The sequence below is a fragment of the Sciurus vulgaris genome, assembly GCF_902686455.1.
Source record: "Sciurus vulgaris genome assembly, chromosome: 6".
Classification (NCBI taxonomy): Eukaryota; Metazoa; Chordata; class Mammalia; order Rodentia; family Sciuridae; genus Sciurus; species Sciurus vulgaris.
Genome location: NC_136466.1, coordinates 167,140,315 through 167,158,522, shown reverse-complemented (window position 1 = coordinate 167,158,522; position 18,208 = coordinate 167,140,315). Strand labels below are relative to the sequence as shown.

Here is an 18,208-nt window from a genome sequence, read left to right as displayed (position 1 = left end):
CGGAGACCACCAGTCCTATGAAGTTCTGAGCTGTCTACTGAAAGCAAAAGAATGACCCTTGAGCTCCCCCGAGTAATAGGAGAGGGCAGCACTACTGTGCCTTGAATTCCTTAGAAAAATTCTGGGGATAAGGTGGGCTTTGAGTCTTTGGACCTGCAACACTCTAACAGGAGGAAGCTTCCAAAAGTGTAGGCGTCTTTAGAGGTCAGCAATGAAACATCCTGGCCTCTAGGCAAGGGTCAAAGGCTTGGATTCCCAGGGGTGTGGACTCAGAGAGGGCACGGACCCAGCCCAGGACCTCAACGCGGAGTGCAAGTAGGAAATTCCTGAGCCCAGCCATGCTCCCTGGTGTGCTCTTAGGGTCATCCCTGCCAGTCAGAAGGGGCTCTGCAGGGACCAGGACTAGCCAGAAGGGCACCCCAAACCGTGGCCTCTGCGCACCTACAAGTTGTAATAAAGCTTTGAAGCGAAGGGTGCAGTGAGGGTGCCAACCCGAGCCGGACGGGGATCATGCGCCCCTCTCCTTTCTACCGTGTTTGGGAGTCCTCTTCTAAGGGCGCCCTCAGGTCCCCGCGGGGAAGACCCCTGCCCTCTGAGGCGGTGGAACTTGGGAGCCGAGCGCTGATGGGGAGGAAAGAAACCTTGCCTACTGAGGGGAGGGAGGGAGGATAGGAGACCCCTTCTTGCTCTCCAGAGAGTGAAAAGGAGGAAGTCCCCTGCTGTGCGCTGAGGGGGTGCTAACTGATGGCAGGCCTTCTGTGCTCTGAGACAGTGGGGAGGGTTATTCCAGCAGCCCCACGCCTCAGCCCGCCAAGGGGTGGGGGAACTGGAGCTTGGCAATGTCCCTCCCCGCTGCCCTTTGAGAGTGTGGAGAGGAGGCTGGAACCACCGCCGTTTTCTCAGCCCGGTGGGAGGTCTTGGGGTACAGAGGGTGCCTCCCCCTGCACACCCGGTGCTCTGGTTAGTGGAGAGGAGGGTTGGAGCCGCACTCCGCCCAGGCTGCTCTGTGTATGCGAGAGAGGAGGGCGGACGACCTTGTGGCTGAGAGTGGGAGGGCGGAAGGAGAGCGCGACCCGGGCGGGGGGCAGCGGCGCCCCCTCCCCCGGCTCCCGCCAGCCTCCGCCCGCGCGCAGCCTGGCCGTCGGGGGGCGGTGGTGGGTGCCGGCCGGCGCCGCCTCTGCGCGGAGGCCGGCTGCGCCGCGCCGGGTGGGGAGAGGCGGGCCGAGGGGCCCCTGTCGCACCCGCCCCCTCCCGCGCGGTGGCGGCGGCGGCGCCTGGAGCTGCCCCGAGGCCGCCGCCCGGCCCCCGCCCGCGCGTCAGCGCGCCCAGCCCGGGGCGCCGAGCTCCGCCCGCGCCGGAGGCCCCTGCGCGCAGCTCCGGGTGTCGGCAGCCGGCCGGCCCAGGCGGCGCGGGGGTGGGACGCGGGCGCCGCGGCGAGAGGCGCTGCCCCGGCCGGGCGCGCACGGCGGGCGCCCCGCGAGCCGCCCCGATGTGGCAGGAGGCGATGCGGCGCCGCCGCTACCTGCGGGACCGCGCCGAGGCGGCGGCGGCGGCGGCGGCGGGCGGCGGCGACGGGCTGCAGCGGTCCCGGGACTGGCTGTACGAGTCCTACTACTGCATGAGCCAGCAGCACCCGCTCATCGTCTTCCTGCTGCTCATCGTCATGGGCGCCTGCCTCGCCCTGCTCGCGGTCTTCTTCGCGCTCGGACTGGTGAGTGGCCTCCCCGCGGATGCGGCCCCGCGCGTCCCCAGTCCCCAGGAAGGACCTAGCCCGCGACCGCGTCCAGCCGGGGGCTGCCCTTGGCTGGCTGCGGGCTGCCCCGCCTGCCGGCCCGCGGCCGGCCTGCTTCGAGCAAGGGTTGCGGGCAGGGGAAAAGTTTCTTGGAAGGCTTTGCCCAAAATAAAGTTGACAGGGTGTTCACCAGGTGGACCGGCAGGGCGTGCGGATTTTCCGTCTCTGCGCACCCGCTGGCAAACTCCTCTGCGCTTTCCTCCGGCGCCGCTGCCTGCAACGTCCGCGCAAATAGGTCTCCGCAGAATCAGCCCGGGCTTCTTGGAGCGTACCTCCATCGCAGTCCACGGACAGCGCCCGAGCTGGCATTTTAGTTTGGTCTGGGCATTTTGAACGCCTTAAAAAGCCTGCCTTGGGGAAGTAGCTAATGGCAAGAAATGAAAGAAAGATACGATTGTACCCCTTAAGCTTTAAATCTGTTTCTATTTAGCTGGTAGACAGAAAGTGATAGAGTGTTGAGCGGTTGCACATTTCACATCCTAGGAGACTTCAATTAAGCAGCATTTCAGATGGACCTTCGCTTTTTTTTTTTTTTTTTTTTTTAAATTTCTGGAGAGGTAGTAAACGAGTTTACGGTTTCGTGCAGGTGAAGTCCATTTCATCACTAGGAGCATAATGCTGCTCAACAGCTGACGTCGATTTTGCCAGTTTTTATTTTTCCAACAGAAAACCTTGGCACACTCACTTGAACAGTGAGAGGAAATCTGTAGATGGCGGTAACTTCCTGTTACTGATCTCTCCTGAGTGTGTGGTTCAAAGTTTTGCGCTGCCCATGGTATGCTTGTGCCAGCCTTGGATTATCTAGTGAATTTTTTTTTTTTTTTTTTTTTTTTTTTAGATTAGTTGTTGAGCGGATTCTGTGGAAGTGCCTCCACTGAACGATAGCTTTTGATCTTACAGTGCAAATATATGCCCATATTTATTTACCTCCAGGAGCAAAGAAGTGGATCTTGCTTATATTTCACCAAGTGCCCAAAATAGCTGCCTCTGGTATTTGATAATTTGTTTTGAGTACCCTAAGCCAGATGGTGCTCACATATTATGCATGGAAAGAATGTTACCATCATGGTTTTTTTTTTTTTTTTAATAATTTCTTTTTTCTCCATACTACTCAATGGTTGCTGTATTCATATTCAGTTCCAGAAGAGAAAATCCAGTGTAGGAGGCCATGACATCACAAGTCACAAATGGTCCTTGTACGTAATGTATGGAGCTTGAGCCCCCTGTGCTTCCTGTAGTCTTGTGACCAACAGAGAGCCACCCCACACCCTCCCATGGAACCAGCCTTGAATATCTCTGGAATAACATCTCCATTCCTCTTTATTACTTTTAGGATAAAAAAGGACTTGGGGGGAGATTTCTGTACAGTCTCATTGGCAAGCGGTCTCTAAAGACATCTTCTTTTTGTTCCTCTTCTTGCAGGGAAGAAAACATAACAGAGTTTTCCTTTGGAAATCTATTCAGCCAGGGCGTTTGTGCTTGCGATTCTCCTGAGCCTGTAATTCTAACTGTTCTGGCTCCTTCTTTTCTAAATGGAAAGGAGGAGCAGCAGGTGATGGCCTATTTATAGCACCATTAATACAGTTAGACAAGTGTGAAGTTCATGTTCCCTGTGCGCACTACTTTGTTTTCTGCGCTGATTCTTGAACCTCGTTGGTATAGATGTTCCTGGATGGGTCAGTGAGAGCCTCGGTGACGTGGGATTTGAAGCTCCCCTCTCTGAACTGTCTTTGTTCTTCATATTTGTGTTTCTTTAAAAACTTCCTTTATGTTCTATTTGGCTTGGCACAAATGTGACATGATGTCCTTTTATATCTTTATCCAAGGCCTCTTTATTATTCCTTGATATTCACCATTTCCACTCCTTCCTTGCATTCAGCTGAATCATTTTAAGCACAAAATTTCCCATAGCATGACTCTCACCCAGTGTGATGGACAGTGGAATGGAACCTGTTTTCTGCTGTACCTATCCATGGTCTCATACCTGCTGTATAAATCCTTAGCAGTGAAGAGCTGTGTGGAAATATTCCCAGAGAGGTCGACTGCATCTGATGGAAAGGCTCTTTTCAGGGGCAGACTACAGCTACAGGGTTGTCTGAAGTGGGCAGTGCCTGGGAGGCATGGGCGCTGTCTTCCAGAATCGCACTGTAGGAGGTACTGAGCTAATTCTGAGCTCTCAGTATCATTTCCACTTTGTTTCTAGTAATATCATAGCCAGCATCTCTACTTTTCAAAAGATGTTCTCCCTCTAGGTAGCCAAAGATAGCTGGGGTAGAATACTAAGCTGGAGCGGTGCTAAGTTAGAGCTGTGTTTCCAGGTCGGGCTGAGTTCATGTCCCTGGACCAGCAGAGATTGGCTTCTGAAGGGTCCGACTCAGGCAGGGAAGGACTGTGTGCTTTGGGCCCTGCTGGGCTTCCACCTTGGAGCACTTTGCTGGAATAGCTGGACTCTCATGTAATTCAGGAGCAAAGCAGATCTATTTTTGCTCCCTGAAATCTTGGACAGATTCCTTCCTTCCCCTGAATCTGCCTGGTTTTCATTTCCATAGACTTTCATCAGTTCTGGTAGTAGAAAAAGTCTGGCCGTTTTCTTAATGCACCTTGCTGGTCTCCTAGAACATTTGGATTACAAAATGATTTAAGCATAACCCAAGTACATAGAGGTTTTTTTTTTTTTTTTTTTTTTTTTTAACTATAGATAATTGTCTTTGTATGAAGCCATTTGAAATATATTTTAAAAGAGGCGGGAAGGCAAGCTTTGTTTTGGTTTAGTTTTTCTCCTAGTTGATATTATTCAAAGAATGACTTCATTTTATTTCAGTCTCTAGTCAGTTCATGATTCTGCTTTATTGACTATAAAGTTAAAGTTATCCTCAAAGTAGTTTTACTATTCTGTAAAACAAAAACCTGAACTTAAATTTTGTAATCTTGCATGATTGATTATTTTCTACATAAAAATCCATGAAATTGGTTTTACCCTGTACTTGTTAAGAATTATCCAAAGATAGGAAACAAAATAAATAGAACACAGGGTGGTAAATCTTGAATTTTCACATTCTGATTAATAACATTTTCTTTTGTTTTACATGGAAAGTTTGAGTAAAAAGTCTGATTTAACTTTTTTTTCTACATCAGTTTATTCAGTGACTATCTAGTGTCAGGCACAGAAGAGTCCAGGTGGGAAGAGCAAATAAGCTTGACCTCTGACCCAGAAAACCTAGAACTAGGGAGACCACACCAAGTTGTACATCTTCTATCATGTTTCTGAGAGCTGATTCTCATCTGTGAATGCATGAGAACCCCTTTTCAGAAGGAAATTCTCTCATTTATGATGCCTGAAATCAGCCAGCTTTTCCCAAAGTTTGCCTGTCATTGTTAGGAAAGGTCAACATCATGTTTTTAGTTTGTCAAAATATCAGCTGCTTGTAGCCAGATTTGTCTTGGTTAAAGTTTATGATTAGGAATAATCAGTATTTCAGTTTGAATAGAATTTTTTTTCTTCCCATAGATTTTATGTCAGCTACTTCAGTAAAGTACTTTTATTGTTGATTTAACATGATCATGAAATAAATGTTTACACTTTTATTAAATATAGTAGGTATACTACTATATTTTTATTAAATAAAGTAGGTGTTCTATGCAGGACAGTGAATGTGACATCCTTTTTATGCTGATGGAGTGAGCTAGCTTTTAAAAACAGAACCATAAGGAATTTTCATTACCAATCAATTTTTCAGTATTAGGTGTTTTTTCTAAGAGTAAGTGTATCTGACTTTTATCCTTCATACAAAGATAAAAGTCAGACAGCATTTTACTACAAAATAAAGAATATTATTCTTCATAAATAAATAAATAAACAGATCTGATCATTTGGTAGGTGGAAGTTACCTTTATTATTCCAGTCTTTTAGTGCCCCTAGTGGATGGAAGACACCCTTTTCTTGAAGGGTTGAAGATTGAGAAGGCAGATAATTTCCTCTAAGGATTAGGAAATTCTGTGCTTTCTTTCTCTAGCTCCAAATCCTAGGAGTGAAAAGGAACAGGGCATGTTCCTAGATACTGGAGAAAAGGTGGCTGAAGATATATCTTTTTGTGCATTTCTATACATGCAGGAGAATTTTCCTCTCCAAGTGTTTGTAATTTGCAACCAGTAATTGACTAAGTCATTTTAGTTATAATTTACCTGTAGCATGAACAAAAACCATGGAAAAACTGTAATTTTCTGCAGGAAAGGTGGTTGCAATTTACAAGAGTAGCCACAAAAGATTTGGAAGCATCTTTTGGATATTAAAATACATGCGTAAGACTAGGGATGCAACTCAGTGGTAGAACACTTGTCTAGTATGCATGAGTACCTGGATTTGATCTTCAGTACCTAAAATGAATTTTTTTTTAGAGAAAAATCACATGATTAAATGTATATAGGTGAGCTTGCCTTCCCTGTTGTGAAAACACTGTAGAATATAATGGTTAAGAGCATCTGTCTGTGTTGGAATTCTGGTTTTGTTCCTTTCCATGTTTCCACTTCTGTGGCCTTGGGCGACTTCTTTACCCCTCGTTTCCTTGTTTGTAAAATGGAATGGCACCTGCTTCATAGTGATGATCCAAGTCAGTACGTGCAGGAAAGTCCGTAGGCACAGAAGGGGCCCCAGGGTCTATTAGCCATGTTGCATTAGGGCTGGAGTTTCACAGATGGGGAAACGGAGGCCCAGAAAGGCAGATCCATTTCTTCCAGGTCACACAGCTGCTCTGCTGGGGCCAGGCCACAGGGCATTTGGCTTTTCTGATGACTTCTCTGGAACGCATTGGAGGTCTGGAATTCCCGACTCTGGTCTGGACACGTCTTGGTGGAAGTTTCTCCTTGTCTTTGTTCTGTGTGACAGAGCTGCACTTCCATTTTTTCTCCCTTTCGGTGATGGACACATTTGGGTACAGATGTTCTTCACTGCTGACTCATTGGATTGAATTGGTGGAACCATTTATTTTCATTATGCTAAATATTCCCAACATCTGCCCCATCAAGCAGAGCATCCACCGTGGCTCTGATTTTGGTCGTTGGAGAAGTCCCTGACACAGATGGTAGGCACGCAGTACCCATTCCTGTTCAGTGTGATTCTTGTTGATACCTAGAATCATATATTCCCCTGAAAATCGGATGGCACTGTTGAGCTGATAGTACCCTGTTACAATTATTTGGTGGTTGTGCTAGTCAGGTATTCCACCAGTGACTGTCAGTGGGGGAGTCCACGCGAGGTCTTTGGACTCCATCCGTTGCTATATACGACCATTCTACAACTTGGCATGTATGCTGACAGTATGCTGAGCTGGACCCATCCCTTCCCTCACTGAATATTCCTGGTCACCTTCTGGGAAGGCACTCTGGCTGGCGTCACCCTGGGTGTCCTTCCACCTGTATGTCATGGCTGACATGCCGATGTGATATCTTGAACTACAGGGTGCCTCTCTGGAGTGATCTACTATCTGGGACCCCTGGCGTGGCTCCCCTTGGCCACACCTCTGCCTGCTGTCTGTCCTGCATGTTTAGCTTCAAGCTCTCTTAGCTGGGCGGGTGCTGGTTCCCTGCTGCCTCCCTCCTTTGCTGAGCATTCCTCCCTGTGTTGATTTCTACCTCCGATGCCTGCAAAGCTCATGAACTGTTCAAAATAGTTCATCTCTACATTACTGTCATCTGAAGTTCAGAATAGTTCTGTGGGTTCATTTTCACTCCTCAAATAATTGTGAACTCTTTCAGGAAGAAACTTGGCATCCCCTGTATTTAACAGAACGCTAAGAATGTACCAGGTGCTTAATGGCTGTCGGCACGGTGCACCATGTCGCTACGTTTTCCTTCCCAGCTGCATCTCCCTCCTGCAGCCCACTGGTGAAAATCACAGTGCTGTTGGTAGACCTGGGTCTTGGCCTCAATTTTGCCTCTTATGTGTTTCTGACAAGTTAAATTATCTCTTCTATTCTCACTTTCATGAAATGAAATGAATAACATAACTAGGTTCATGGAGCTTTGTTGAGCACTAAGTACAATAGATGATATGAGCATTTAATACAATACTGGACACATATTATATCTCAAACAAAAGTAAGTCTCCGTTGTCATTATATTTAGACCACAGAGGGATCTCCTTGTCAAGAGTTCTTATAGACAGATGTAAACACAATGTGTACTGAGAGTTTTAATTCTGGGTGTGAAAGAGGAGGGAATGTATTTCTATTTATGTGATAAATGTTGTACTTTCATCACATAAATAACTGAGTTATTAAAAAAAAAGCAGAGATGGGAGAAGCAAAGATTTTTGAACACTAAAACTCTTGCCAAATTGGCCTTCCTGTAATCTTCCATACTTTTCAATTTTGTTGGCTTTTGATAATTTTATATAAAATAACCAAGAGTAATAAGGTGATATTTGTGGTGCGGCTCTGTAGCTTCAGACTAGGAAGTAGACACACACTGTTGACTCTGGCCACGTCTGGGAGGAGAGAGGATTACTGAGCCACCTTGTGTGTGCAGTGAAGCCCGTGCCCATCAGTGCTCTCTTTGTGTGACACTAATGCAGTGCACTAAAAGGCACAGGAAGGGAATGAGAGGAGGCTTGGAGGAAGGTTCCAGCAGCCCAGCTGTTTTTTCTGGCTGTGTTGCAAATATTTCTTTGTTACCTGGGCTTAGGCTTCTATCCCCAGAAGCCACTCAGGTGAGAGAGCAGTAGACACAGTAAGAACCAGTGCCAACCAGTTCTGAGCCAGAGCTCCACTGGGAGAAGTGTGGAGGGGTGTCTTGAGCCTCTCCTGGGTTATGGCCACGAGGGAAGCAAGTGTCATGAGGCCAGTCGCATCTGAGTCCAGTCAACTCATGTTTGGAAAGTTGGTGCTTGAAATGGGAAGTTTCAGCTATTGAATTGAAATATAGTGAGTGAATTATTTATTGAATTTGAAGCATGCAGACCTGAAATACTGTACTTTTTTTAGAACTTTGAAATTCTGAAGATTTCTCAAGAAGGTTGTTATTGTCTGAGAGACTTTTAAGAGGAAATCACGCCGCGAGGGTCACTGCCCCACAGAAGGTTGCTGATGGAGAAGATGGCAGATCAACACTAGGAGCCCGGACTGCAGGTCTTAGAAGGACAAATCCTGACCACTTATGTCAGTGCCCATCACCGTCCCTCAGATGTGATGATGTGGGGCTGCTGCCCCAGGGCAGGCCGAGCTCTCAGACCTCTGTGCGCACTCCCAAGACTGAACTGTTGCACACGTGTGTGTGTTTTAGTGTCCTGCATTGTTTGTAAAGGCCACGTAAAGAATAAAGGGCAAAAGAAGACTTCAGTCTGCTACGGATCTGTAGTCATTGTAACGAAAACAAAACCTTAGACTAGTCCATTATAAAATTAGTAAGATCTGTTAATGTTTTTAAAAAACACCAAAGAGAACAGGGGAATGGAAGTGGAATGTATAATGAAGAGATGTCAACGAAACTCACACGGGTACTGGTCCTCACTTCTCAGGCTTCCCTGTCACTGACTCGCAATTAATTCAAACACGTAACATCCACGTTCTTTGGAATTGGACTTGAGGTGCACAGAGTGGATTAATTATTTGATTAATTAGATTCGTCCTGGATTCTTGAGCACAATCCTCTTTGCTCTATATTTGGCTTACTTATTTATTTACAAATAAATAAACCTAGTTGGCTAGAATATCTCCAGGTACAAATTTCTACCTACATACTCCACCTATTCCATTCTACTGGCCCCCTTTGGATGTAAACTTCATGTTGAAATTAGTTTTTATTAATTTTGCTCTCCTTCTTATTCATTTTATCATTATATGTATAACATATACATATACATACCACATTAGATCATTATACATATATCATTATACATTTAGACAGTCCCTAGCTTACGATGGTTCAACTTAAGGTTTGTTGACTTAAGGTGGGTATGAAAGTGAGACTTGTTCAATGGGAACCATGCCTCTTGGCCGAGATTGCAATGTGCAGGGCAGACCTTTCTTGTGATGCGGGGCAGTGGTAGTGAGCCTGAGCCCCAGTCAGCTCTGTGAGTATGTGTCCTTCTGTGTCCTGCATTGCTGCTAAGCACGGATGCTCAGGAATTGAGCTGTGTCCAGTGCTGCTCCACTCAGATGTCTCACCTTTTGGTAGGCATCCAGGTAGAGGAACATCAGTACAGTATGGTGTGAGGCAGGGATCAAAATCCATTGTGTACACATTCCTTACAGGTCATCAGCTTTTACTGATACACTACAGTTACTCTTTCCTCACATCTGTCATGTATAATAATTCCACATATGAACGGTTTGTTATGGGCTCTTCTGCTCCATTGGTTAAGACTCTTTGTTGTTGTTTTCAGTCCTGCATGCTAAACAACACACATATGCCATGACTACACATATACAAACACATGCTATAATTACTAGGGCTTCATATTAAGTATTTATGTTGGGTAGAGCAAACTCTTTAAGAGTTTAAGAGCACCTTAAGAGCTTATTCAACTCTTTAAGAGCACCTTGGTTGTTCTTAACCTTTCATTCTTCCATATAAACTTTAGAATCAATTTTATGTCAATTTCTATTTGAACACTCTGTTGGGAGTTTTCAGTTTTTCATATTTACTCAATTGATTCATTGCTGACAGTTGATAATATACAACATTACATTTTTCTATACCTGTCATGGATCATCTCTGCATTCATTTGTGTGCTTCAGCAGAGTTTTGTTATTTTCTATGTGCTCTTCTTGCTCTTGCTCAATCTAAAAATGATTTTGTAGATTGTGACTTACTATAAATGGTATTTTTCATATTCTAATGTTATTCTTTTGTTGCTTATATAAGGTAATACAAAGGAGCTTTGGATATTGATCTTATGTACCAGCAAATTTCAATTGCATCCTGCTTATCATGTGAATAACTGGATTACAGGGTCTTCCAGTGCCCCACATTGACTGTTGTCTCATTGACAAATGATGAGTTACATTTCTTCTTTTCTAAAACCAAAGTCTTTAATTTCTTTTTCTTGTTTTGTTATGATGGCAATATAATATTGACAGAATTGGTGCCTGGGGTGCTTGGGACTCTTTCCTGCTTTTAAGGGGAATTCATTCACAGTTTATCCATTAAGAATTATGCTGTTGAGAATTCTTTTAGATATTCTCTGAGATATCCTTGTATTCTAATCTACAAAAAAAAAAATTAAAATGTTGCTTGGGTATTGACTTTTACCAAGTGGAGGTGACCATGTGTTTTGGGGGGAGTTTTTAAACTGTCAATGTTCTGAATCATAATTACAGTTTTTTCTAACATTAAACAATTTTTTATATTCCTGAAACAAGTTCAGTTTTCATGACATCTCATAAAAAGGTTGTAGGTAATGTACTAACACTTTATTTAAGATTTTTGCAGATATTCTTTGGGTGAATTAGGTTTGAAATTTTCCTTTAACAATCTATTATTTCTTTTTAAAATTAGACCTTTTCTAGTCTTATAAAATAAGTTGGGAGTATATCTTCCATTTTGGTTTTTTAAAAAGTTTTTACTATGTTGGAGAGAGTTGATATAATTTGCCTAGAAAGGCACCAGGGCTTGTTACTTTCTTTGTTGGTAGATTTTAGAACTTCTGTTTCATGATCTTCGATAGTAATAGACTACTTAGTATATAATTTGGTTTCCTTTGTCAGTATCATTAATATATTTTTCCAGAAATGTTGGTAATTCATCTAAATTCTCAGATGTAATGGCAAGCCTTTGATGATAGTATTATCATTTTCAGGTTTACCCGTGCTTCATCTTTGGAACTGTTGTTTAGCTTAGTTTATGCTATTTTTTGTTAATTCCCATCCTTATCTTTATGACTTCCTGTTACTTTAATCAGAATACACTGAAGATCATGCTAAGAAAACACAAAATTCCAAAATCTCCCTGGCTTCACACAGCAAGTGTTACTTGCTCATGCACACATTAAGTCTGAGTCAGCAGGGGGACCTCAGGGTCCTCGCTCAGGGATTCAGGATGGAAGAAGGTGCTTCCTGGAACATCTGTTCTTTCTTAGTCACTGCCCTGGGGGATGGGGGTAATCGTGATGCAAGGTTTTACCGCTGGCAGTTAGCATCAAATGGCCAGTGACATCTTTTTCCCTGGCCAGAATAAGTGTACCAGTGTCTTTTGCTGCATTAAAAAACCACCAGAAAACTTTAAAGAACAGCATTACTTATTTTCCTCCTGAATCTTCAGTTTGGTCAGGTGTGGCCATAGCAGCTCTTTGGTGGAGTGGCTTGGAGGTAGGGGGTGCTCTGTCCCGTCTCATGGTCTGTGCTGGCCAGCAGCTGAGAGTCAACTAGGACTGTTGGTGGAACACCTGAAATGACCCTTCCAAATGATTACGTGACTTCCCGAGAGTATGGGAGCTGAGTTCCAACAGGGATCATCCTAAAAGGACAAGGTAGAAGTGCTTGACATTTTTATGATCCTGTCCCTGAAGCCAAAGTAAACCAGTTTCACCATACTCTGTTGAGTATCTCCAGGTTCAGTAGAAGGAAATATGGAGCTATTGCTTGGTGAGAAGAGGACCAGCCACATGTGGGATAGGATGTGGTCACCCATGTGTAGAAAATATAGCTTGCTATTGTACCTTAAATAAGCCATGCCAAACTCCCACAGGATTATATGTTAGCCCATGCTGTGTAACAAACCACCCCAGAAGTTAACAGGTTAGAATACCTACTCTTGTATTTATCTCAGAGTTGTGTGGGTGAGCTCTTATTTCTTCTGATGAAGAATGCCCAGTTGATTGGTACCGTTCTAGCTCAAGTTTGTGTGGTTGGCTGGCGGCTAGTTAATAGCTGGATCTCCTGAGATGGTTTTCACTTACATGTGTGGCCCCTTGGCAGCTGTCAGCATGGTTCTTGGGTGGGGTGACTGGTCCCTGAACTGCTTGTCTTCCCTCATGTACCAGACTGGACAGTTTCTTTGCATGAAGCCCAGAGGGTCCCAAAGGGCCACAGGGAAGAGAGCAAGCTGCCCATTTCCAGTGCTGTCGAGTCTTTACTTGTGTCAAAAGTTGTCATCACACTGGTCACAAGGAGTCAAATGGTGAGGCCAGAGTCAAAGTGTGGGAGAAGGACACAGAGCATGGCCACAGGAAGGGGATTGTCACAGCCAGTGTGCTGACAAAGGCATACAGGGAGGAGAAGCAGGGTGTCCAACAGCCCTACTAACTCCTGCAGTAAATCTACCTGGTCCTGTATTTAGTGCATCGCCTGCTGAGGAAGACACACATCCCAGAAGTCCTACCCCCTCAAGGCAGCAGGCTCAGTCGAGGGCCTCTGAGAGAGGGGCATCCCTTCGTTAAGGGGAAGGGGGAACAGTCATTTCTTATCAAGCCTGGGCGTGGCTTCTCTCTATTTGGAGACCTGCAGGCTCCAAAGCTAGGTCATCAACCACCTCACAGAAAACCCTTCTATGGCCCCATGGGAAAAGTACCACACCCTGGCTCTGGCTCACCGCCGTCTGCACCCCCCGGGCAGGCAGGTTGAGGTCCCCGGCCCTGAGGCTGAGGGTTGCTCTTTCTTTGGACCTCCATCCTTTGCCTGGACTGGGCTCCTGTCCTCTTGTCTTCTGCAGCCTCTGCCTCTTCCCTCTGGGAGGTTCTTCCTTGTTTGTAACCACATGTGGATTGAGTATGGGGATATTCCTTTTCTGCAGACTGAGCAGCTTCCTCAGCCAGTTCTTGACACGGCATAGGCAGGTGGAGAACCCCAAGTGTCTTTTAAATCTAGAAAGCCATAGTTTCGGTTGATGTGTTTTTGGAAACAGATTTCTCAGAACTCATCTGTCTTCTCTTCAGGACGGGCTTCTGCATTAGCCGCAGACTCCGCCCTCCCATGTCGCCCCCCTCTCTTCTTCTCTTATTCTTTTGGCTTGTGTGTACTTTGAGCCTGGATGAGAGTACGCTTTCCTGATTTTCTTCTCTCTGAGCTGTTTTGTCCAGTTGGAAGAATCACTGTCCCACACTCCTCGCGGGACCTCAGCTCTGAGTCACCCTCATCCTCTCAGGCCTCAACAAAGGGTCCTTGGAGTATCAGACAGCACTCCAGTAGTGACGGGTATCTCTGCTCACGTGGCGACTCTGTGACCTAGGGTGAATGTTCAGTCCCTCCTAAGATCTTCAGTAAACCAGCAATTCGTTCTCAGAAGCAGAGTCACCAGGAAGCACTGGTTTGGGTGGAATAGTTGGCGTCTCCGGGAAGCCATGCAGACAGCATGACTTGTCACCCTAAGGGACCAGGACATGGAGCTGAGAGGAAGGTCTGTGGGGCTGTCACTTCCCTCGACTCCTGCCCCTGAGCTTCTGCAGCCCAGTGGCTACAGGGCCGCTGTTCACCAGCAACTGGATTGTGGGAAGAAGGAAGGAGCATGGAGAAGCCGTTGGCTGAGCAGAAGCCATCCCTGGGGTGCTGTGATGGCCATCATCTATCTGACTGTGGGGACTTGTGGTCAGGGCTTTCGTGCTTCCCAAATCTGGTACAAATTCCTCTTTTGTTCAACTCTAACCAAGAATCATAGAAGGAATACGATTCTGGGAAATGGAATTCTCAGCAAAGCCAAACCGACCCATTGCAATTTAGCTCAGCTCCAAAGCCTGTCAGTGTCCTACCCAAGCACCACAACCATTGATAGGTACTGTTTTCATTATTCCTTTAAAACTCATGGATTTTTTTGGTCAAAAAGTCATTTAAAATGTGCTCTTTGTGTCATGAATATGTGGAGAGTTTTAATTTAGGTTTTTGTCATAGAGTTTTAATTGAAACTATGCTGTGATTCCTGACTTTCGAAATTTTGTGCAGGCTATCTGATATATGATTATATAAATGTTCCATGTGCACTTGAAATAAATATTGTTCTCCCTGATGGTTGGGGGTGGAGTTCTATATTTTTCGACCGAGGAAAGCTTGCTGATTGTGATGGTCAAATCTTTTCCACCCTTTTGTTTTCACTTTTGTTTTCTGCCTAGCTTATCAGTGGCTAGAGGGAGGTGATGAAATCTTCCACATGTGGTGGATTAGTTTACTTTTTCTTCTAATATCATAAATTTTTGTTTTGTACACTTTGAGGCTATTTTACTACTTTTATACATGCTTAAGTTATAATTGCCTATGTATTCAGTTTTCCTTGTTGTTGAGACCAAAAGATCTGACAAGAACAATTAGAGGAAGAAAAGTTCATTTGACTCACGATTTCAGAGGTTCAGTCCCTGGATGGCTGATTTCATAGTTCCAGGCTGAGGTGAGGCAGAACATCATGGCAGAAGAGTGTGGTGGAGGAACGCAGCTCTGGGCATGGCCACCGGGAAGTGGAGAGAGAGCCCAGTCCACCAGGGACAAAATATAAACCCCAAAGACACACCCCCAGTGACCTACTCTCTCCAGACACAGGCTACCTGCCTGCAGTTACACCCAGTTAATCCTTTCAAGTGGATCCACAAACCAATTAGGTTAATGCTGTCATAAGTCAGTCATTTACCCTGACCTTTCTTGCATTTTATCATACATGATTTGGGAGGACACCTCATAGCTAAGCCATAACAACGTTCTTTCTTTACTTGGTAAAATACAGTGCAACTGTATATGCAGTAAGAATGAAAGCGATCCCTTCTATTGTCTTCTTGTGAATGTGAAACTCTCCACACATGTATCTGTATCAATTCTGTATCATGGCTACCTGCACATTTCATCTTGCCAGTAATTGCTGCCACTTGCAGTGTGCCTGTGACGTGCCAAACCCAGCAGCCACACGCCGCCTGCATCTGTGTGCAGCGCAGAGGCCACCTGAGGGATGCTCAGTCTCCCCCAAGGCACACAGCAGCCAAGAGTGGGCATGGGCTTCTGCCCTCCACCTGTCTGGCTTCAAAGCACTTCCCTGAAATACGTCTCTTCATCAGGAAGCATTATTTTATCTAGACTGTCCTTTCCCTTCTAGATGAAAAAGAGGACTTTCAACCAAAAAGTACAAAGTGCACGTGGGGCGAGGAAAATACAGCTCCAGCGTGGTTCTGTGGAAGAGCCTCTGAGAGTCGTAGCATAAAAATAAGGGCTGTGGGCACTGGGTAGCCTGGCAATTAGGAAAAGCTGAACAGAATTACCAGAAAATACATCGAAAATGAAAGGATGAAATGTGCCAAGGCAGAGTCTGGAACCCGTGATTGTGGCAGGGACGAAACTGCTGGCATCTCCACGTGGATGGCGTCTTGGTGCTTTTCACCTGTGGTGTGCAGTGAGGTATCGTCTTTGACCGTCTCCAAGGCGTCTTAGTCCATTTTAGGACGACTAAGGGCATTTCCATACATCTCATTGGTTTGCGTTGTATGGAAACTTTTCTCCCACAAAGGGAGGAAGGATTGAAAATATAAAAATATTTAATTAGAATTGATGATGTTTTGGCTTGTTTTTTTAGGAGTGACTTTGTTTTATATTCTGAAATTTGAAAACTCAACTCACGTGGAAGAAAACTGTCGCGGGACGCATCTCTGTGGCTTCTCTGCCTTCCAATGCCCTGGAGAGGTGTCGGGCAGGGGAGAGTGTGGGATCCTGTTTGAGGGCTTGTCTGTATTGCATTTACTTAGGCTTAAAGTTCCTGATGAGAACAAGAAGTCTGGAGTTTATAAGCTTATACATTCTTTAATGAATGTGCTTATCTTTTTTTTTTTTTTTTTTTTTGACACGAATATACAAGGTTCTGTTTTGTAGAGAAGTCCACAGTAAACCTTGTTCAGATCTGGCCATCAGAGGCAGGTGCCGGAGAAATAAATGGCTGATCTCCTTCTCAAAGAGTCCCTGCTGTTGCTTGTGCCCAGGGCTTTCTAAAGGTAGGGTCACCACCTGTGAGCAGCTGAGTGTCCTAAAGCGCTGGCCATGTGGGACCCTGGCTTGCCACCAGGCACTCCTGTGGAAACTGGCACTCCTTCTCCGCTGTATGGAAGGTCCCCGGTAATGTCACCCACCTGGTGAGCAAGGGCACCCCAGCTGCCTAGGATTGCATTAGGGCTTAGGGGCCATCCTCCTTAGAAATGTATGAGAATGACAGTTTGAGACTGATCACAAGAACGGACGGAATCACTGAACCAGAAGGTGGTGCTTTGTTTTGTTCTCAATTTAAGAGAAATTAAAATATTTTGTGGGTCCCTAAGGGGATTATAGGACCCACTACTATGCCACTGTGACTAATGGAGAAGTCACCCTGCAGCTCAGACAAGTTACCCCTCAGTGACCAAATTAAAAAAAAAAAAAAAGAGAGAGAGAGATACACTGATATTTTAATCAAAAACAGCACCCAGTCTCAGGCACTGCACCTAGCAAGGTAAGACATTGAGTCTTTGTCACTTCCAGATGGCTTTCCAAGATGAAATCAGGAAAGGCTCCCTGGGGCCACTCAACTCCTCCCCACGTCCTGTGGGAACTGCATCTCAATCTTTATTCCTGCAGTTACTGATTTTCCCTTTACAGTCGTACATGCTTTTCTCCACTTCTCAGTCTTTCTGGAGGTGTAAGAGCTAGCAACGTCCACTGTTGTTTCTTCCCTGCTGGATTCATCGAATAAGTGAAAAGCAGTACTAGAAAAACAGCTTTCTGATCATTTACTGGTTGGTTTCACATGCTCAGCGCCTTTGAGTTCATTTTGGGAGGTTGCCGGTGAAGTCGTTTTCCATGGGTCATGTGCAGATCCTGGTCTCAGAGTTGATGTCCTCAAGAGGCATGTCTTCATGTCCCACGCAGGTTGGTTTTTGGCTTCTGAGGCTGGGAGCTCTTGCAGCCTGGTGGATGTCTATTGCCCTTTTGAAATGACTGTCAAAAGTGTCAGAGGGAGAGAGTAATAACCTAGGGATGTAATCGTGGATGTAAAGAGCACTGGAGGCCCAGAGTGAGGGCATCTCATTCCACCCCCTTGCTTTCTGCCAGTTTTGGAGAGGAGTCATTTGGCCAGGCGAAGGCAGGTCACTTGTTTAGAATGCGGTTTGCTGCAGGACCAGAGGGCCGATCACCTGCCAGCAGACCCTGCGAGCCATCCCTGGGCTGAAGCCTGTAACTCTCCCTCACCAGCTCTACAACCCATGGCACCCTTCCCGTGCCTCAGTTTCCCCAGCTGCAGAATGGTGCTGACACTAGGACCCCTTGGAGGGCTGTTGTCAGGGGCGAGGAAATAAATATAGAAGTGCTTAGTACAAAAAGTGCTTGATTCAGTACTCCATTCTGGTGCCTCTTTCCCAGGTGTCCTTTGATGCACATAATTGAGAGACAAAAGGAAATGAAGTCAGTTCAAGGGGGGGCCAGGATCTTGGTTCTGTCCCTTCTTTGGGAACCTGGGTGGGGTCTTCTGATTATCTGTTCTGCTTCTTCTCTC

The 18,208-nt window shown here is 45.6% G+C and overlaps 1 protein-coding gene across 2 annotated transcripts in view; it reads left to right on the top strand.

Annotated features, from left to right (window-relative positions):
* The first annotated feature begins 1,183 nt into the window (after window positions 1–1,183).
* The window catches only part of ADCY2 (adenylate cyclase 2), a 376,288-nt gene continuing 359,263 nt past the window's right edge, over window positions 1,184–18,208 (top strand). Inside the window, exon 1 of one of the 2 annotated variants that reach the window (XM_079144908.1) lies at window positions 1,184–1,711. In XM_079144908.1, coding sequence (XP_079001034.1) covers window positions 1,490–1,711 — 222 coding nt within the window. In that variant the 5' untranslated portion in view covers window positions 1,184–1,489. The remainder of the gene's footprint in view (window positions 1,712–18,208) is intronic. The other variant, XM_079144907.1, reaches the window with a different exon arrangement.